Raw genomic sequence first — 19,525 nt, 5'->3', positions numbered from 1 at the left:
GGAGAGGAGCAGGGGCAGTGTGGATCAGTTACTGCGTCTCAAAGAAGGTGGCAAGGGCCCAGTTCCCAAGGCCACCTCCCTGGGGCTGAGCACCACTTGTATAACCCGACAAGTTTCTTGCTCATTCTGTGCCTCAGTTTCCCCTCCTGTCAAATGAGGACAGCTGTTCTCCCACCTCCTGCAGGTCTATACAGAAGATTAGGTGGCCTATCACATGAAAAGGGCCACAGAGGACCCACAAATGAATGGCATGGCTGTGTCCCAATAAAACTTTATTTACAAAGATAGGTGGCAGGCTGGAAGCTGTTGGCCCAGAGACGGTAAGGTTGTAGATGTTTGGCTTAGAGCGCAGCTTCCGCTAATGGTACTAGATGCTTGATAGGCTGTGTGTGCTCTGCTGCCTTACTGGTGAACTGAATATACACAGTGATTTGGAATTTGCAGTCGGGCCTCTTCTTGCCATGGATCATGCTGCTCCTATGGAGAGTGTGTTTTCTCCTTGGCTACTGCCTCACCCAAAGGGAAAGTGCTAGATGCCGGTAGAGGCAACTGCCAGGGCCTTGCCTTTCTGGAGCTTTTAGCACTAGGAAGAAGTTGGGAATTTCTTAATGGGTTTTACAGTGCAGGTCTTTCCTCACTTTGCAGATGTAAAAGACAGGAGACTCTGCCGTAGGGCAACCCAGGGGCTGAAAGAGCGTTTCCAGGGGAAAGGCCCTCTGAGGCATGTCTGGTCCTGTTCACTCTTACTGAGCTGGCAGTTAACATGAGCCTGGACAGGATGAAGGAATGACACAGTCATCTGCACACAAGCACCCGGACCCTTGCTCTCCAGGACACGAACGTTCTTCTGTTTCTGCAACATATTCGTCTGTTCTGTGTCACCATCATGAAAGACCAGAGACAGACTTTAAAAACAAATTTTTTTTTTTTTTTGGCCTCATGCTTGCTAGGTAGGTGCTCTAACACTTGAGCCACGTCCCCAGTCCTAAATAAAGAGGTTTATTTATTTAGCTTTTAGTCCTGGAGGTCCAACTGCATGGCCCACACAGAGGGCCATGCCTCAGGATGGGGCAGTGTGAGGGAGTATGACCCTGGAGTCCCACAATCCCTATGGGGGAAGGCACCACCCCCAATAACTTAAAGACTTCCCATTAGGCCCCGCCTCTTAAAGGGGCCAATACCATCACACATGGCTTGCCACACTGAGACCCCTTGGAGAACAATTTACACACACACACACACACACACACAAAACCATGAAAAATGGCTCGTTGAGTAACTTCTCAGAGCCTGTTTCCACAAGGGTAAAGGGGTATATAGTCACTCACTACCTCATGAGACACAGCAATGAGGAATTAAAGTCACCACACACATGGAGTACAAAAGCTAACTGCAGACATGGGCCTGCCTGGTCCTCATAAGCCCGGCCTGGCTGACTCCTCCCACTGCTGCTCCTCCTAGAGGGGCCTTCCTCAAACCCAGCAGGGTTGGGACTGCCTCCAGCCCTCTGCCTTTGCAGCCTCCTCTCCCCATGCTCCTTCTACCTGACTCCCATTGGCCTTGGCTTCCCCTCCCCCCACCTCTTCCCAGTAGGATACCCTCCCCTTCATTTCCTTCCCAGCAATCAGTGGGCTCCAGTTCTCTCTCCTTCCCCCTCGACCCCAGCTTAACAAGGTGGATGCCAGGACCCCTGCTCCCTCCATCTCCAGCTCCCCAGAGCCAGCTCAAACTGGTTCTCCTCCCTTCCTTCACATTCCTCCCTCCTCCTCCCCTCCTCCAGAAGGGCGGAGGGGAAGGACAGCCAACGGGAGGTCTGGGTGGTCCCACACCCAAACAATGCTCCTCTAGGCAGCCAGACTGCAGCAAACAGCACAACACTGACAGCCATTTCCCCCCTTTATCCCTCGAAATTCTTTACTTCCTGAAAAAAAAAAAAAAAAAAACACCACCCAGGGCCAATGGGTCCGATCAGGCCCCAGTTGCTGGGCAGAGCTCAGTCTCCTTCTGAGGGAGGAAAAAAAAAAAATAGCCAAAGTCAGACTGGTGAGTCGCCAAAGAACCAGTACAGCCTGAAAATGGCCCTGGACAAGTCTCCAGCTTGTCCAGAACATCCCACCTTCTCGGACTGCTTTGAAGGGTGATTGGTCATTGGGCAAACAGGCTTGGATAAGGGAGAAAATAAACCCCACAGGTTAAGTGGCTATTTGTCTTCAGGCTTAACAGTATACAGAACTCAGACCTAAGTAATAGTTTCCTCCACTATGTTACATACCTCCTAGCATATCTTCAGAAAGGTCTAGACACTGCACACGCAGTCATTAAACCCTGTAACATTAGGATCCCAAAACTTCCAAGTAGAAATAACGCTAGTAGTGTTGGAGCTCAGAAATACTCCATCTCAGAAGGGAGGAAGACATGAATGAGTGAGACCAAGAACAACCTAGACAAAGGCCTTATTGGATTCCTGCCCACCTTTTGAACAATCACTTGTCTGCAGAGCTGTTAGCTCACTCCCTTAGTCCGATCGCATGTCTGCAATACTGTTAGTTCACGCTTTGTCCAATCACGTCTGCAATACGGTTAGCTCACCCTTTATCCAAACACATGTCTGCAATACTGTTAGCTCACCCTCTTTGTCCAATCACATGTCTGCAATACTGTTAGCTCACCCTCTTTGTCCAATCACAAGTCTGCAAGGCTGTCATAAAAATGGAAAGTTCACCCTGGGTCTTCAAGTGCACATAACACTTGGCTGGGTGGAATAAATTGGGAATGCTTTCTCTTGCTACTCTGCCTTCTGTCACAGAGGTGTGGATGGTGACTCTTCCTGTAGATAGGGAAGGCTGTCTCTCACCTCCTGACCCTCTTTAGTTCTACCACTAAGTGCCTGCAGGGCAGGGGGTGCAGTCTTTGATCTCATTAAATCCTCCTAGGGCAGGAGCATCAACTTTCCCTGAAAAGACTAAGGCTCCAAGAAGTTAGGGACTTGCCCAGGGCCACATGACTGATTAAATAAAAACTAGTTTGGTAAACCAAATGGAAAAGGTTCTAGATCCTTCCATAAGGGGTCTTGCCTTTACTATTCTAGGTGTTTCCCCACTCCTAAGCCCACACCAAGCCTGCCCTCTAGCAAGCAAGGTCAAAGCCAGCATGGCATGATCCTCTCCCTACAGCAGAGAAGGGCCCTGAACTCTGTAGCCAACAAACACAGGGGCCAACTCTGTCCCCCACAGCATTCTGGGGCAACTGGGTGAGTCACGTGGGAACTCTCCTGGACCCTGAATAATGCTCATGGGGAAGAGTGAAGAGATTGAATGTAGCTGAATGGGAGAATTAAATGCAGGCTCACCCTGGACCCAACAAGTCCACTTTCAGGCAGGTCCTGAAGCAGATGTCTCCAAAAACCTGTCCACACATGCCCACGGGGTGCTATTGCAGCAGCCTCAGAAGAAATCTTAAGGCCGAACCACCCCCAGGGCAAGCAGGAGTCACCCCTTATTTTCTGCCCCACAGGAACTGAGGTAACACAGGATCATTACTGCTCTAAATCACCAAGTCTGGGAAGGACTTACTGCGCACGGTAACTAATTCCTGAATTCATCCAAGCCTTTCCTTTTACCATGCAAGGAAACTGAGCCACCAAACACTTAATTTGTCTGTCCAAAGACAATCTGTTCAAAGACAAATGAAGGGTGAGTATCTAGAAAAGATCTAGAAAGGTTCTAGAGAAACATGATGAAGCTGGGCACTGGTGGCTCATGCCTGTAATCTATCCTAGCCACTCTGGAGGCTGAGATCTGAGAATCACAGGAAAGTCGGAGATTCTTAGCCTCAATCAATAAGGAGAAAATGGGAAGTGGTGCTGTGGCTCCAAGTGGTAGAATGCTAGCCTTGAGCAAAAGAGCCCAGACCTTGAGTTTAAGCCCCATGAGCAATCAAATAAAAAGGTTTAAAAACTAAAATAAAGATACAATGAAGTCTTGTTCCTGGCCCTAAGCCAGGAAACCCCTCAAACCCTTCAAGCCCCTTTGAAGACATCACTGAGGTGGGAGAGAAGGACATTCATCCAGGTCCCTGGCACGGTGCCGCTGAAGGTGACACAGGTACCCAGCCCAGGCTCATCCTCTTCAGCCCCCTGGCCTTTTGCTTCCCTCTTTCCTGAGAGGCTGGCTTTGTCCCATATCTGTTCCCACAGTTAGCCCAAAGCAGCTAGGCCAACCGATAGTGAACAAAAGCCTCTTCAACTGGAAGCCAAAAATAAATGGTTGGCTCAGGTGTTTTGTTATTAAACATGGCACAGATGACTAATGCGTCCACTCCCTATCCTAGCCCAGAAGTTACTGTATCCAAAGTGCTATAAAGTTAAGGACTGGAGTTTGTCTCTGAGCTTCCCACCCTTGACAGCCAACAGGAGGACAAAAATAGTGCCAGGGACTGGGGGGAGGGGGTCCCTTAAAGGGACTTGGAAGTCTCCTTACATACTCAGCAAAGATCCCAGACAGAAGTAACAGACTGTGCCAAATAAGAGGAAGATAATTTGAAAGCAAGACAAATGCTTTTCTTTTTTTTCTTTAAAGGTGTTGAGAATGGAATCCCAGGACCTCATCTATGCCAGGCCAAGTCACAGCCCCCAAACCCTGGCTTTTACTAATGAAAAGGCTAAACTGAACTGGTGAGAGCAGAGTTAATACTGAGCTGGGAAATCATGATCATTCAAATATCACCCCCCCTTCCTCCCCTTCCCTCTCTCTCTTGATACAAGCACTTTGGATCTAGAGTTAGGTCGGTCCTAGATTTTTCTTTGTGAGAGCAATCCCAAATGCATTCATATTTTACCCTAAGCCCGTGGTGTTGTTAAGCACCGAAGATACAAACGAGTATGAAAGCATTGCCCAATAAAATTCACAGCAGCAGCTACAAAAAGAAACCCGCCGGGGTGCTGGCAACTTTGTTATCTTGACAGAGTGGTGGTTTTACATAGTTATGTTTGGAGGGGAAAAAAAAAATCTCAGAGCAGTATAATTTACATTTTGCCCAGTTAAAAGAAAAAAAAAAAAGACGATGGTTTTTGGCTGGCTACTCTTTAATACTGCGCCTAAGTACCCGGGCTAAGCCACACTTTTTGCTTTTCTTCAGCGGATCCCACTACGGCCCTCCAAGTCTCATTGAACAGATAAGGCTCAGAGATGACAAGTCACTGAGGAAAAGTCACCCAGCAATTTAAAAACAACACCCTAGAACCCCAAACCCTAAAACTCTGGGGCAGAGTGAGTTCCCCCCTGGTCGGAGTGGCAAAGCCGGAGATGATCGGGAGGCAGGCAGCTCCTCCCAGCATGTTGGTGGGGGGCTGGGGAGGAGGCGTGGCCGGAGGGGGGCGGGGGGCGCGGGGCTGGAATGTCGGGGTTCCCACGTTCTTTTCCCTTTGATCGAGAAGCCTGTTTCTTAGCGATGGGCCCAGATCCCGCGGCCGGTGTCTGGGAGGGGGCGCGCAGCCCCCCCCCCGGGCCGGGGCACCCGGGGAGGGCGAGTCCGGCCCCGCTTCCCCCCCCCAGCCCGGAGCCCCCCGCGCTTGGCAGCGTCCTGAGGCCGCGCCGAGCCCCCCTTTCCCCCCCCAACCCTCCAAGCCTACCTTGGTGTGTGGCCAGCTGTCGGCTAGGCCTGCGGGCCGGGAGCTCCCCGACGCTGGACTCGCTCATGGCTGCGCCCCGAGAAGGCAGCGGGGACCCCGCCGACCCCCCGCCGCCCGCACCGCCGCCCCCGCCCCGCAGCCGGCGCCCCGCGGTTCCAGGTTCCGCCGCTGACGCCGGGGCTGGGGGGCGTGGCCGGCGCTGGGGGCGTGGCCTCGGGTGGGCGTGGCCTCGGCGGGCGTTCCCACGGTCCGGCCCGAGACCCCCACGGCGCGCCAGGAGTGCGTGGGGGGGCGGGGGGCGGGGCTTCGCCGTCCTGAGACCTAATGGACGGCTGAGACCACCCCTTCTCCCCCGCCGCCCCGCGAGGATGGCCTGTGGGTCCAAGGAAAGGAAATCGAGGCACGGATCAGCCCCGAGCGCCTCTGCCAGCCGGGCAAACCCTGCGTGCAAACCTCACCCGAGCCACCCAAGGGTGTCGGGTAAGCCGACACTGGGGTGCCCCGAATGCCCTAGGCTACTCCCGGCTGCGTGGAGAGGCGGCGATCGGGAGGATCACAGCTCCCCACCAGCCCCTGCATCGCGGCGCGAAGACCCCCATCTCAGGAATAAACCGGAGCTGGCGTGGTGGGTGGCTCACCTCTGTCATCCTGGCCCCCCAGCAGGAGGCTGAGATCTGAGGACGGCTCGGAGCCGGTCTACGAAGACAGATCTACCACTCTCCTTTCCAGTTAGTAAAACACTGGACTGCAGGGTTTGATTGTTTATATGGCATTCGAATATATGTCTGTCTCTTCTCCAACTTCGTTCAGTAAACACACACACAGATATATTACAGACATAAATCCACTGGCACCAAGAAGCGACAAAAATAAAAACACAACGCTGGAGACCCAGACCGGGGGCAGAGCAATGGTGATAGACACTGGATCAAGACGTCTGAATCCAGCCTGGTGCCACGCCCTGGCTCACACCTATAATTCTAGCGACTCAGGAGACTGAGATCTGAGGACCACAGTTCAAAGCCAGCACCCGTAGGAAAAAAATCTCTGAGACTCTTACCTCCCATTAACCACCAGAAAAAAATGGAAGTGGAGCTGTGGCTGAAAGTGGTACAGCACTTGCCTGGAGCAAAAGAGCTCAGGGACAGCCCCCAGGCCCAGAGTTTAAGCCTCAGGCAAAAGGAAAACAATTAGTCTGAATCCCACACAGTAGGAGTTCCTTTAGAGAATTCCCAAAGGCTCAGAAATTGACTAGCACTGAGTCCTGAGTTTTAGGTGCTAAACCCCACTCCAGGCATTCCACACATCAGGTCCGGGCCACTCGTCCCAATGGGTTAAATAGAGAGACCAGGAATGGTGGAAGGCAGCAAACAATGTATTAATCCAGCATGACACTAGAAGGAGCAAAGTAAGCACTTGAGCTCATCTTCAGGGGCATAGGCTTAAATAGACCAAGTATTAGGGGTGTGGAAACAAAGGTGTGCCTAGAGATTACACAGTCCTGGTGACTGGGTTGATTCTTGTCAAGTGGTTCCAGAGGACCAGCAGCCCTCACTGACATCATGGGAAGGAAGCAAACGGGGCCAAATTATTGTCTGGCTCCTTTCCTTGTGCACAGTTGTTGTTTTTTTCTGTCCCTACTTATGAAGATGTAATCAGTGGGTGTGGTGGTCTTCCCCATTGTGGACAATGGTGACTGCAGAGGGTTTAGGTCTCCTTATTGCTGTAGCATGTTGTTAAAGGGCTGGTCCTCTGCTGGGTGCTAGTGGGAAGTGGTGGGATCTGTAAGAGGCGGAGCTTATTGAGAGACCACCGGTAATTGGGGGCATGGCCTCCAAGAGGTGGAGCCTGTAGGGGGGGGGTCTTCAGGTTGGTGGGGGCGTGGCCTCCAAAGGGCTTTGGGCCTCTCCCTTAGTCTTCCCTCTAGTCCTGTCCCAATCATGCTGGAAACAACACATCTACCATGGTCAAAGCAACCTTTTCTTCTCCTAAATTCACTTTCTAGGGTATTTGTTACAGCGACAGGAAGCTGAACATGATGTTGGCAAGAGTACTGCAGTGTTAACACTCTGTACTTGGCTTTGCTTCCCTTCCTTTCTTCTCTTTCTTCTCTCTCCTCCCTCTCTCCATCCTTCCTTCCTTCCTTCCTTTCTTCCTTCCTTCCTTCCTTCCTTTCTTTCTTTCTTTCTCTCTCTCTCCTCCCTCCCTCCATCCTTTCCTTCCTTCCTTCCTTCCTTCCTTCCTTTCTTCCTTTCTTTCTTCTCTCTCTCTCTCTCTCTCTCTCTCTCTCTCTCTCTCTCCCCCCCTTCTCTCCCTCCCTTCCTTCCTTTACTTTTTCCTTTCCTTTCTTTCTTTTTTCCTCTTGAGCTGAAGTCTCACTACATTGCCCAGTCTGCTTGGATCATCTTGAATTCATGAACTCCTCTCTGTATAGCTGGGATCATGGTGGCTCCTGTGACCGCCACGGCAGTATTTTCTGTATTTACAAAGCCACTCCTTGGAGATATCAAATGGGGTCAAGGAGGGGGTCATGTGCCAGTCAAACCTCTAGTCTGTGGTGCTTAATCTAGGTTGCCTTCTTCCTTAGTCTAGAGCCTCAGCCACTGTGGAGAAGCTGCAGGCTGCCAGCAGATGGCGCTGGTGAGCAGTGTGCCGATGGGGCCGTGGGATGGAGCGCCCTCCCAGGAGGCTTAGAGTCCTGGGGCAGCAATACTTTGTGTAAACACGGCCTCCCAGGAGAGGGCCTGGCTGCAGGTGTGTCCTTTATAATGAGCGCTCCAAGGGTGACAAATTCTGCTCTGCCTCTGGGGAGCCTGCCCTCAGGACAACGAGGTATTGATACCACCTCTCTTCCCCAAAGCTTGAACTGCAGCCCTGCAGTGATAAGGTGTCCCTGCCTTCAAGATAGATGGCTTCTTATTCTCTGAGTCTTTCTCTCGCTGCTTAGCCACAGAAATTGTGGTAGAGTTAGGGCCTTATGCAAAGCATATATGAATGAGTCACAAAGCTTATGGGGTTGGTTTGTTGTTGGTTTGGTTTGGTTTTTGCTGGTCCTGAGGCTTGAACTCTGGGCCTGGGCACTGTCCCTGAGCTCTTTTGCTCAAGGCTAGTGCTCTACCACTTTGAGCCACAGCACCATTTCCAGTTTTGTGTTGTTCCTTGAAGATAAGAGTCTCTTAGACTTCCCTACTGGGAAAACTATGATCCTCAGATCTCAGCCTCCTGAGTAGCTAGGATTACAGGCATGTGAGCCCCCCCCCCACCCCGTGACCAGCTCAACCTTATGGTTTTAAGAACTATGTTTTTTGTTGTTGGTGGTGGTAGTGGTGGTGGTAGTGATGGAGCTTGATGGCCTGGGCATTGTCCCTGAGCTCTTCAGCTCAAGGCTAGTGCCTTACAACTTTGAGCCACAGCGCCACTTCGGGTTTTCTGGTGGTTCATTGGAGATAAGAGTCTCATGGCTTTCCTGTCTGGGCTGGCTTTGAACCATGATCCTCAGATCTGGGCTTCCTGAGTAGCTAGGATTACAGGTGTGAACCACTGGCACTTGGCTCAAACGTTTTTAAGAACCATCTTTTTAAAATTAGCTATTCCTGCCCTGCCAGGTCACGTGCTCAGAACCACCTTGGAGATAGATGCCATTAGACTCCCCATTTGGTGAGCACAGAGAGGACTAGCATGTTCCCCAGTATCGCACAGCTAGGAAGAGCTTGGAGGCAAGTTACATGATCTCTCTGTCCACACTGCACAGTTCACGCTTGTCTAACCATTGCGCACCCAGCCTTTGTGCTTTCAGACCAAGACAACTGGACTCAAAAGTCAGCAGACACGCATGGTTGAGTCCTGCTCGAGTCCCTGTTTTTGTCTGCTCCAATAGACTGGGGTCTATGGTTCCCAGCTCCACAATAAAACAAAACAAAACCCCACCACCAAAACCAGAATGAGTGTGAACCCTACGATGATTCCTTTCTTGGATGTGTGTATGTGAACTGTGGGAATGGGTGTGAAGATGCTTTGCAGACTGTCAGGCAATGCACACCTTTGGGTGGGTGGGGGGGCAAAGTTGAAGCTGATGGTGATGGGGTGAAGGATTTTGCCATCATTGACCGGGTGGGTTGCTTCACTTTCTTCTAGTCCCAATGACCAAGCATTGAGTTCCCTAGGTACTATGTTAAGCACTGGGAGTTTAACACCTACAGAACAGGACAGACAGATGTCCCTGTGTTCTGACCAGAGAAGCAGGTGAGATTGCCATGCCCCTGGAAGAAATCAGGGAAGCAAGAAGGGGTGGAGGGGAAGAACCCCACCCCCCACCCCCAGAGGGGTGTAAGCAAAGCTCAAGATCCTCACTAGCTATGAATGAGATGTGTGTGGGGGTGGGGGGGATGGCTATCTAGTTGGGTATGCATACCCAGAATGGGGTCGGCTGGATCCTATGTTAAATCTATTCTTCCTCTCTTGAAGGACCTCCGGAGCGTTTTCCGTAGCAGGAGCCCGCCTTTCCATTGTCCACTTGTCCATTCCCACCCAGCCTTATTATGGTCTGTCTCTCGAGTAGCACCTGTGCCGGGAAGTTTGCCAGGATCCAAACGCGTTCCCAGAGCACAGCCCTCGCGCGCTGGCGCCCCGTGCGCCCTGGGGCGGGGAAGGGGGAGGCCGTACCCTGGGGACCCCTCAGCCGGTGCGCACGCGCCTGGCATCTGGTGGGTGCGGGGAAGGCCGGGATGCAGGCTCAGATGCCACCAGGCGTCCTGACCCGGGCCGAACGGTAGGAACCCGAGCCCCGCTCTGAACACAGTGCCAGGGTCGCGCGTGCGCGCGCGGGGCCAGGACGCTGCGGGAGCCCACAGGTAGGCCATGCGCAAGGGAAGGCGAATTTGGGGGGCAGGATGTGGGGGGGGGCGGAGGGGGGCGGCGGCTGCAGCTCTGGACTTCCAGCTCTGGGCTCCTTCGTGTGGAGAAAACTGGCGCTGGGACTCAACCTGGGATCCCGGCTGCTCAGGTGGGTGGTGACCCCAAAGTTGAGACCCTGTGCAAAAAGTATACGCCAGCATCTAGGGGGGCAGAGGGGAGGAGGGGAGGGGGATGGGGAAGGGAGGGGAAGGGGAGGGGAGAGAGAAGAAATGGAAAGAACACTATTGTCAATCCACAGTCCAAATCTTACTTCCCCGGAGCAGAGTATGTGTATCACAGGTGGAAGAACGGCTGGGCGCCCGTGGCTCACACCTGTCATCTTCACTACTCAGGAGGCTGAGATCTGAGGATCCTGAGGATCGTGGTTCAAAGCCAGCCCAGGCAGGAAAGTCTGAGAGACTCTTCTCTCCAAGGAACCAGCATCAAGCTGGAAGTAGAGCTGTGGCTCAAGTGGTAGAGCTCCAGCCCTGAGCTACCAAGCACAGGGACAGTGCCCAGACCCTGAGTCCAAGGCCCAGCACAGGCACAGACCAGGTGGGAATCTATCATGCAAATACAGTGTGGTTTTGAGAGGGAGAGAATAGAATTGGGGGTGGGGGCCTTGTCTGGAGCTTGAGGGGGGAGGGTAGAAGGCCTAGGATGAAGCTAGACACCCAGGGTGACAGGACACTCCTCTGTGATCTTGTGTCAATAGTTGGGAGGTTTGAGGAGCCACAGGCAAAGGAGAATCCCAGCTACTGAGGTGTCTTTTCAATCACACTCCAGCAGGGCCTGTCCCTCAGGGACCAATAGGCTTGTGTGTGTGTGTGTGGGGGGGGGGTGTCTCACATCACCAGGGACAATATGTCACCCAGGAATGACAGAATTGATACAAATCAAAGCATCTTTTAGGGATGAGAAGGTGGCTCAGTGGTAGAGCACTTGCCTTGCATGCCTGAGGCCCTGGGTTCGATTCCTCAGCACCACAGAAGCAAAAAGAAAAAAGCCAGAAGTGGTGCTGTGGCTCAAGTGGTAGAGTGCTAGGCTTGAGCTGAAGAGCTGAGGGACAGTGCCCAGGCCCAGAGATCAGGCCCCATGACCAGCAAAAAAAAAAAAAAAAGTAAAAACAAAAAATCTTTTTTTTTTCTTTTGTCTGTGCTGGTACTGGGGCTTGAACTCAGGACTTGGGCACTATCTTTTAGTCTTTTCATTCAAGGTTGGTGTTTTACCACTTGAGCCACAACTCCACTTCTGGCTTTTTGGTGATTAATTGGAAATAAATGTCTCAGGGACTTTCCTACTTGGGCTGGCTTTGAACCATGAGCCTCAGATCTCAGCCTCCTGAGTAGCTAGGAATACAGGTGTGAGCCACCATGCCTGGCTTAAAGCATGGTTTAAAATCAAAACATCACCTTCCTTTTTAAAGGCCTTTCCTGAATTTATGATGGGAGTCTATTGCAGGACAATATCCAATCTCTCTTTCCAACAATCACTGTTTCACATTTAATTGGGTGCTAATATACACCTAGGCTGGGAATGCTAAGTGTTAAGTCTGTATTCTCCCTGTCAATCACAGAAATAGAATTCTCTCTGTCTCTGTCTCTCTCTGTCTCTCTCTCTTTCTCTCTCTCTCATTCTCCCTTCTCTTTTAATTAATTAATTTGGTTTGAGCCTGAGCCTTCCTGTCCTTTACCACTTGTGATCATCTCTGCAGAGTTGATTCTTCCTGCTGACATGTTACCCAGGGTAGTGATTGAGCAGCAAGCACGGGGAGGGAGGGAGGGAGGGGGGAGGGGGGGAGGGAGGGCTGTGTCTACCAGACATGGCGCTATGCCATGAGGGGAATGGAAGTTTGGGTAAAAATCTTCCAAGCAGCCCCTCCCCATACCTTCCACTGGTATCTACCTACTTCCTTATGGTTGCCCAGATATGAAGTAAGCTCTAAGGAGGACTTTGTTCTTTTTATTGTGCCGAAGCCAAGAAAACACAGGTGAGAGGGAGGGGCTGGCACAGTGTGAGCGCGGACCCAGGCTGCAGAGCAGGCACAGCGCCATGCTGGGGTGCAGGCCAGCCTGCCCATCTGCCGATCTGATCTGCGGGGTAGCAGGTGAGATCTGGTTCCTCCATGGCTGGGGAGGGGACAGGAAAGGCGCTGAAGCTGCCACCAGCTGAGGAAAGGCCCCTTTCCCAAGCTGGGTGCTGGCTGGCTCCACTGCAGGTCCAGGACAGCTGGGTGCAGGGGACGCAGAAGGGGGACAGGGAAAGATGAGCCCAGGATATGGAGTGGGGAGAGGGGGAGGGAGGGGAAGGGAAGGAAGGAAGGAAGGAGAAAGGAAAGAAGGAAAGAAAATAGAAAAAGAAAAAGAGGAAAGAAAGAAAGAGAAAGAGAGAGAGAGAGAGCCTGGGAAGGTGGCTCAGTGGTAGAGTGCTTGTCTAGCATGCATGAAGTGCTGGGTTCGATTCCTCAGTACCACATACACAGAAAAAGCTGCAAGTCGAGCTGTAGTTCAAGCCTTAGAGTGCTAGCCTTGAGCAAAAGAAGCTTAAGAACAGTGCCCAGGCCCTGAGTTCAAGCCCCAGGAATGGCAAATAAAAAATAAAAAAAGAAGGAAGGAAGGAAGGAAGGAAGAAGGGAGCAGGGAGGGAGAGAAAGAGGGAGGGAAAGAAGGAAGGAGGGAGAGAGGGAGGGAGAGGGGGAGAGGAAGAGGAGTGGTTTCTGCACTTTTCCCTGGTTTTGACCAGAGGACAGTAGCTAGGGATCTGGAAGTTTCTTCAGGACAGAGGAACAGGTAGGAGAGGGAGGGACTGGAGACCATAGAAACAGCTGGGGCACCATGGGGGAGAAGGAAGCCGGATGTGGGAAGAGACCTGATGCCTGGCAAATATTTGTCAGTGGGGAGACTTGGAGACGCAGGTTCAGGGCTGTAAGCTGGAGATGGAGTCTGAGCTTCCCTGGTTCTAGCTGCGAGACCCTGGGTGAGTTACTGAACCTTCTGGCCTTGGCGTCCTCAGGTGTGGAATGGACAGCTACTGGAAGCTCTGGCCTCTGTTGGGCCCAGCAGAGCCTCTAACAATATGTGGTGAGCCACCAATCCCAAGTGTCATCTTCTTATCCTTATCATCTTCCTCTGATAACACTCTTGATGAAGTTGATCAAAGTCCAGGGGCTACAGATAGAGAGACACAGGCTTGAATTCGATTCTGCTTCTCTCCAGCTGTGTGAACTTGGGTAAATGACTCCATCTGGGCTTCCGTGTTGTTCATCAGAAAATGGGAATTATCCACCTTTCCCCATAAAGTTGTTTGAAGACTTGGGGTCACCGGTGCATTAGAAGAGCATGTGCTTGGAAGCCACAGGTCAGCACTCGATGAATATGCGCACTGTTGTGGTCCTGTGCTTTAGAGGAAAGTGTTGCTAGGAAAGTCCACAGGGTCAGGTTAAAGATATAAACATCTTCACCAAAGTCCAATGAATCATGCTGTGTAATTTTTCCCCAGAATATTTCCTGGAATAAGGTGACAAGAGGTGACTCTATTACTGCTTACTTCTGGGAAGAGAATCATAAGGCAAGAAATAGGACACTGGGCACCAGTGGCTCACACCTGTCATCCTACCCACCCAGGAGGCTGAGATCTGAGAACTGTGGTTCAAAGCTAGCCCAGGCAAGAAAGTCTGTGAGACTCTTCTCTCCAATTAACCAGAAGAAAAAAAAAAAAAAAAAGCTAGAAGTGGAGGTACAGATTAAGTAGTAGAGCGCTAGCCTTGAGTATGAGACCCTGAGTTTAAGCCCCCAGTACTGGCACCAAACATAAAAATGAACATAAAATAAAATAACACGGGAAAAGTTGTTCCACAGTTTTTAAATGAATGATAAAAAACCCCAATAAGTTCCATTTCTTGTAGCACTTAAGTAGAATGATCACTTGAAAGAAAGAAAGAAAGAGGGGACAGAAAAGAAGCTGCAGCCAAGTATAGTAGCTCATGCCTGTAATCCTAGCACATAGAAGGCAGAGGCAGGAAAATGGTGAGTTCCAGGCCAGTGTGGGCTCCATAAAGACTCCGCCTCAAAAAAACCAAAAGCAGAGCAAAAGTGATTTCCCAAAGTGGAGAGAGAGTTGATCCTGCAGCAAACACTTGAGTGAAAAGTTAACAAATTATATGTAGAGTTGGAGGAAAGGCAATTTATCATGCTTATTAGAGGCTGTTTGGGTTTTTTCTTGGGGGGGGGGCAGGGTTTGGTGCGAGTATCTGGGTTTGAACGCAGGGCCTTATATTTTTGCCTAGTTTTTGCCCTCACATCTGGCACCTCCAGTCTTTGATCAGGCTTTGACTTCTTTTTTAAAGCACCTGTGTGTAATGGGGCTTGAGAGAAAAGGCCTTGTCACTGTCAGCTTGATCCAGCTTTTCCTCTCCCTCTTCCCCCTACATACAGCTTTCGTTTTTTAAGTGCTTTGTGAGTTAGGGAAATTCTTGCCTACCAATTTCCTCCATTAAAAAAAAAACTTGTTTTGTTTTGGGTTTTAATCTTGGACCATACTTTTTGTTGTTGTTGGTGGTGGTCGTGGGGCTTGAACTCTGGGCCTGGCCGCTGTCCCTGAGCTCTTCAGCTCAAGGCAAGCACTCTACCACTTGAGCCACAGCGCCACTTCTGGTTTTCTGGTGGTTTATTGGAGATAAGAGTCTCATGGACTTTGCTGCCCAGGCTGGCTTTGAACTACAGTCCTCAGATTTCAGCCTCCTGAGTAGCTAGGATGACAGATGTGAGCCACCGACGCCTGGCTAGACTATTTTTTTTTAAAACCTTTAATTGGGGGAAAGGAAGTTGCAATCCCTGTTCCTGTTTCTGCTTGAGCAATCTTCATTGGTATCAAAACCTGCCAGGTTCCAGGTTCAGGGCTGTCATCCTAGCTATTTAAAAGGCTGAGAGCTGACAAATTCCAATTCAATGCCAGCCCAGGCAGCAAAGGTCAAGAGATGCTCATGTTCAATCAACCATCTAAAAAGCCACCAGTGGAGCTGTGGCTCAAGTAGAGGGCCAAATTTGAGTGGAAAAAGTCAAGCAAGAAATCAGGGCCCTGATTTGAAACTTCAAGTCAGACAGCAAGAGGAGGACCGGAAGAGTTGGCTCAAAGGCTCCTATTCACAATGTTGTTAGTGAAGCAAAAATCCAAGGCAAACCATGCTCTCTCTGTGGTTTCTCCAGTGCCACCCAGCAATCTCGCCTCCCAGGCTGGTGCTGTGTACCTGCTCCTCTAATGGTTAATAGGAATTTAGGTCTGGGTTCTCAGAAGGCCACACCCACCTCCTCTGACAGTCAATACCAGATGCTATTTTTTGGTGGCCATTTCCTCCTCCCTCTCTTCTCAAGGCCTTTTCCTGTGGCTTAACTTTTTGGTTTGTGTAGGAGTTTGTCTCTGTGCAGATGATAATGGACAGAGAACTGTTTTGTATCTGATCAGTGGAGAAGACTCTTGGTACACAAGCTCCTGTTACATGACAGGACACAAAAAAGAACTCAATCGCCCAGCACTGGTGGCTCATGCCTGTAATCCTAGCTTCTCAGGAGGCTAAGATCTGAGGATTGTGGTTCAAAGCCAGCCCGGGCAGCAAAGTCCCTATGAAACTCTTATCTCCAATTAACCACTCAAAAATGGGAAATGGCATGCTATGGCTCAAGTGGCAGAGCTCAAAGAGGCTCAGGGACAACGCCCAGGCCCTGAGTTCAAGTCCCACAACTGACCAAAAAAAAAAAAAAAGAACTGAATCAAGAGATAAAGACAGATCATATATCCCAGCTCCCATTCCCCTGTCTCCTGGGTCTCATGCATCCCTCTCTCCCGGGTACATTTGTCCATCTGTCTGTCTAGCATCTATCTGATCTCTGTGTGTTCATGTGATATGAATGCATACTCACACAATACCTATCACTTTGTAGTTGCATGCAGAAGTTCATTGGAGGAAATGTAGACACACATGGTGTGTTTATGTGGGGGGAGGGGGCGTGTACACAGTCCTCCACCGGTGCCCCGCAGGGAAACCAGTATCCATGATGCAGTGCACAAGCAGATTACAGTCAAAGAGTTTCATATCTCTCGTGGCTGGCAAGACCATCCACAATGGCAGTGCTGTGGAAGTCGGCTCTGTGCTGTGCTTTTTAGGAAATCATGATCAAGAAAAAGGCCTGAACTTGTCCCAGGGAGATGCATTTTGTTTTCATTTTGAGATAGGGTCTTGCTACATTGTCCAAGCTGGCCTTGAACTCATGATCCTTCTGCTTGAGCCTCCTGAGTGCTGGAATGACAGATGTACACTACTACTACGCCTGGCTGAGATGCATGTGTGTGTGTGTATGTGTGTGTGTGTGTGTGTGTGTGTGTGTGCGTGCATGCTTAAACTCAGTCTAGGTGTATCCCTGAGCTTTTTTTTTTTTGCTCAAGGCTGGTGCTTTACCACTTGAGCCACAGCTCCATTTCCAGCTTTTTGGTGGCTCAGCAGATATAAAAGTCTCCCAGCCTTTCCTGCCCAGGCTGGCTTTGAACCTGGATTCTCAAATCTTAGCCTCCAGAGTAGCTAGTGAGACAGCAGCTCTCAGTGTACTATTTCATGCCTTATGTGCTGGCTAGCATTCTAGCTGCTGCAGTTTATCTCTGTGAACATTGAACCTGAGATGCATATTTTTTAAGATATTTTTGATTTTGAGGGTGGTTGGATCCACAGATGAACCCATGGATAGGAGGGCTGAGTGCATAAAGTAACTATGTGGAGGACTTAACACAAAAACATTTGTTTCTCTTCCACCTGGCCTGGTTGGGGGTGGGGCAAGCCCGGCTCTGTGCAGGCAGGGACCCAGGCTGGTGGACCTGTCCCCAACGGGGGGGGGGGGGGGGGCAGTGGCAGGGCCAGAGAGGGTCACATTTTGATTCTTAAACATTTTGGCTAGAAGTGGCCCAGCCACTGTGGCTGACAGCCCATTGGCCGGAAATGGCTGCATGCCATTGACTTTCCATAGGGGGCGCTGTTGTGAAGGGGACTCCAGAGTCTCCTCCTGTGTTGCCCCCCACAGTTTATCTTGGAGATGTCCCAGACCCCCCAGCAAGTGCTTTATTTGCTGGTGACCTTGAACCCTGGAGTCTCTTCCTCATTCATTTATCTGATCCCTTTAGGAGGGTTCTCAAGATAAATTCTTTCCAGAAATTGAATTTGAGAAGTATGTTCATCTCGAAAAACTGGTATATTTCCTCTTTTATCCAGTCAGTGAGCATCTGATAACCTCTCAGCATTTCCTTGTAGTCTGGGCTGGTTAAAAAAACAAAAAGCCCAAAGAAACCTGGGTGCTGGTGGCTCATACCTGTAATCCTAGCTACTCAGGAGGCTGAGATCTCAGCTCAAAACCAGCCCAGGCAGAGAAGTCCATGAGACTGTTATCTCCAATAAACTACAGTATTCTGAAAGTGGTGCTGTGGCTCAAGTGATAGAGTACTAGCCTTGAGCACAAACAGGCTCAGGGACAGTGCCCAGGCCCTGAGTTCAAGCCCCAGGACTGACCAAAAAAAAAAAAAAAGTGCAAAACAAAATTTAGTTCTCTGTTGTTGTTGTCACAATGTGAAACTAGGAATTTGGTAAAATTGCTTCTCCTCCTGCCATCTGGTTAGAAGATATTTTCTATTTCGTGTGTGTGTGTGTGTGTGTGTGCGTGTGTGTGTGTGTGTGTGCCAATCCTGGGGCTTGAACTCTGGACCTGGGCACTGTCCCTGAGCTTTTCTGCTCAAGGCTAGTGCTCTACCACTTGAACCATGCATCTACTTCTGGCTTTTTTGGTGGTGGAAAATTGACAATAAGAGTCTCATAGACTTTTCTGCTCAGGCTGGCTTCAAACCTGGATCTTCAGATCTCAGCCTCTGAAGTAGCTAGGATTACAGGTGTGAGCCACTGCGTCACACACTTTCTTTCTTTTTTTCATTAGTGAGTTTGAACTCAAGGCCTCATACTTGCTAGGCAGGCCCTCTACCACCTGAACCATACTCTCAACACCTTTTAGCTTTAGTTATTTTACACAGAAGGTCTCCTGGTTTTGCTTGGGCCAGCCAGGACCAAGATCCTCTTCCCTATGGCTTCCTTATAAGTGGGATCATAGCTGCACAGCATCATGCCTGGCTTGTTTGTTGAGATGGGCTTCTTACTAGCTTTTTGCTGAGGCTGGTATTAAACTACAGTCTTCCTGATCTCGGCTTCCTGAGTAGCTGGGATTACAACATGCAATACCATGCTTGGCCTCTTGTTAACTTTTGACAGACTCATTTCTCTTGAACTGGTATAAATACATGTTTTTCAACTAGCCATCACATAGCTTGTTCGTTGTAAGAATGTAGGCTGTGGTAGCCATGGAAAGTTTAGAGTGTAAACATGTTAACTTCTATATGTTAATTAATGAATTCAAATCCATGCTGCAGAAAACCCAAAAATTTGCTATAAAGCATAACATTGATCTCCATAGCACTACAGACAAGTTGTGTAAGTGTTATTGCTTGCAAAATTTATGTTCAGAGTTATTCTCTTTCACTGACCAATAACAGAAATCCAGCTCTAACTTAAGTCAAAAAGAAAATGAATTGACTCAAGTTTCCTGGGGTCATCTGCCTTCAGGTATGGCTGCAACCAGGTGTTTAAAAATGTCACCAGCGTTTGGTCCTTCTTCCTGTGTATCCCTTGGCTTTGTTTTTCCTTGCTGACATCACTCTTAGGCAAACCTTCCCCACTGGTGATTTATTGACAGCTTTAGGAGTAAACTTTCTTTTTTTTTTTTTTGGGTCCGGTCGTGGGGCTTGAACTCTGGGCCTGGGCGCTGTCCCTCAGCTCTTCAGCTCAAGGCTAGCACCCTACCACTTGAGCCACAGCGCCACTTCTGGCTTTTTTCTTTTTGCTTATGTGGTGCTGAGGAATTGAACCCAGGGCCTCATGCATGCAAGGCAAGCGCTCTACCACTGAGCCACCTTCCCAGCCCT

General features: G+C 50.1%; 2 protein-coding genes across 5 annotated transcripts in view; one reads left to right on the top strand and one right to left on the bottom strand.

Annotated features, from left to right (window-relative positions):
- The window catches only part of LOC138825590 (transmembrane channel-like protein 7), a 30,786-nt gene extending 25,090 nt beyond the window's left edge, over positions 1-5,696 (bottom strand). For both annotated transcript variants that reach the window (XM_070020257.1, XM_070020258.1), the window contains exon 1: positions 5,630-5,696. In XM_070020257.1, the coding sequence (XP_069876358.1) occupies positions 5,630-5,696 (67 nt within the window). The remainder of the gene's footprint in view (positions 1-5,629) is intronic.
- A 6,852-nt stretch (positions 5,697-12,548) lies between these two features.
- LOC138825588 (transmembrane channel-like protein 5) overlaps positions 12,549-19,525 on the top strand; it is a 41,024-nt gene continuing 34,047 nt past the window's right edge. For 2 of the 3 annotated variants that reach the window (XM_070020252.1, XM_070020250.1), the window contains exon 1: positions 12,549-12,629. The gene's annotated coding sequence lies outside the window, so the exon portion shown is untranslated. Of the gene's footprint in view, positions 12,630-13,737; positions 13,880-19,525 lie in introns of those variants that run through there. The other variant, XM_070020251.1, reaches the window with a different exon arrangement.

Source organism: Dipodomys merriami, unplaced genomic scaffold, assembly GCF_024711535.1.
Source record: "Dipodomys merriami isolate MVZ:Mamm:240054 unplaced genomic scaffold, mDipMer1.0.p SCAF_138, whole genome shotgun sequence".
NCBI classification, from domain to species: domain Eukaryota; kingdom Metazoa; phylum Chordata; class Mammalia; order Rodentia; family Heteromyidae; genus Dipodomys; species Dipodomys merriami.
This window is presented reverse-complemented; position numbering and strand designations above follow the sequence as displayed.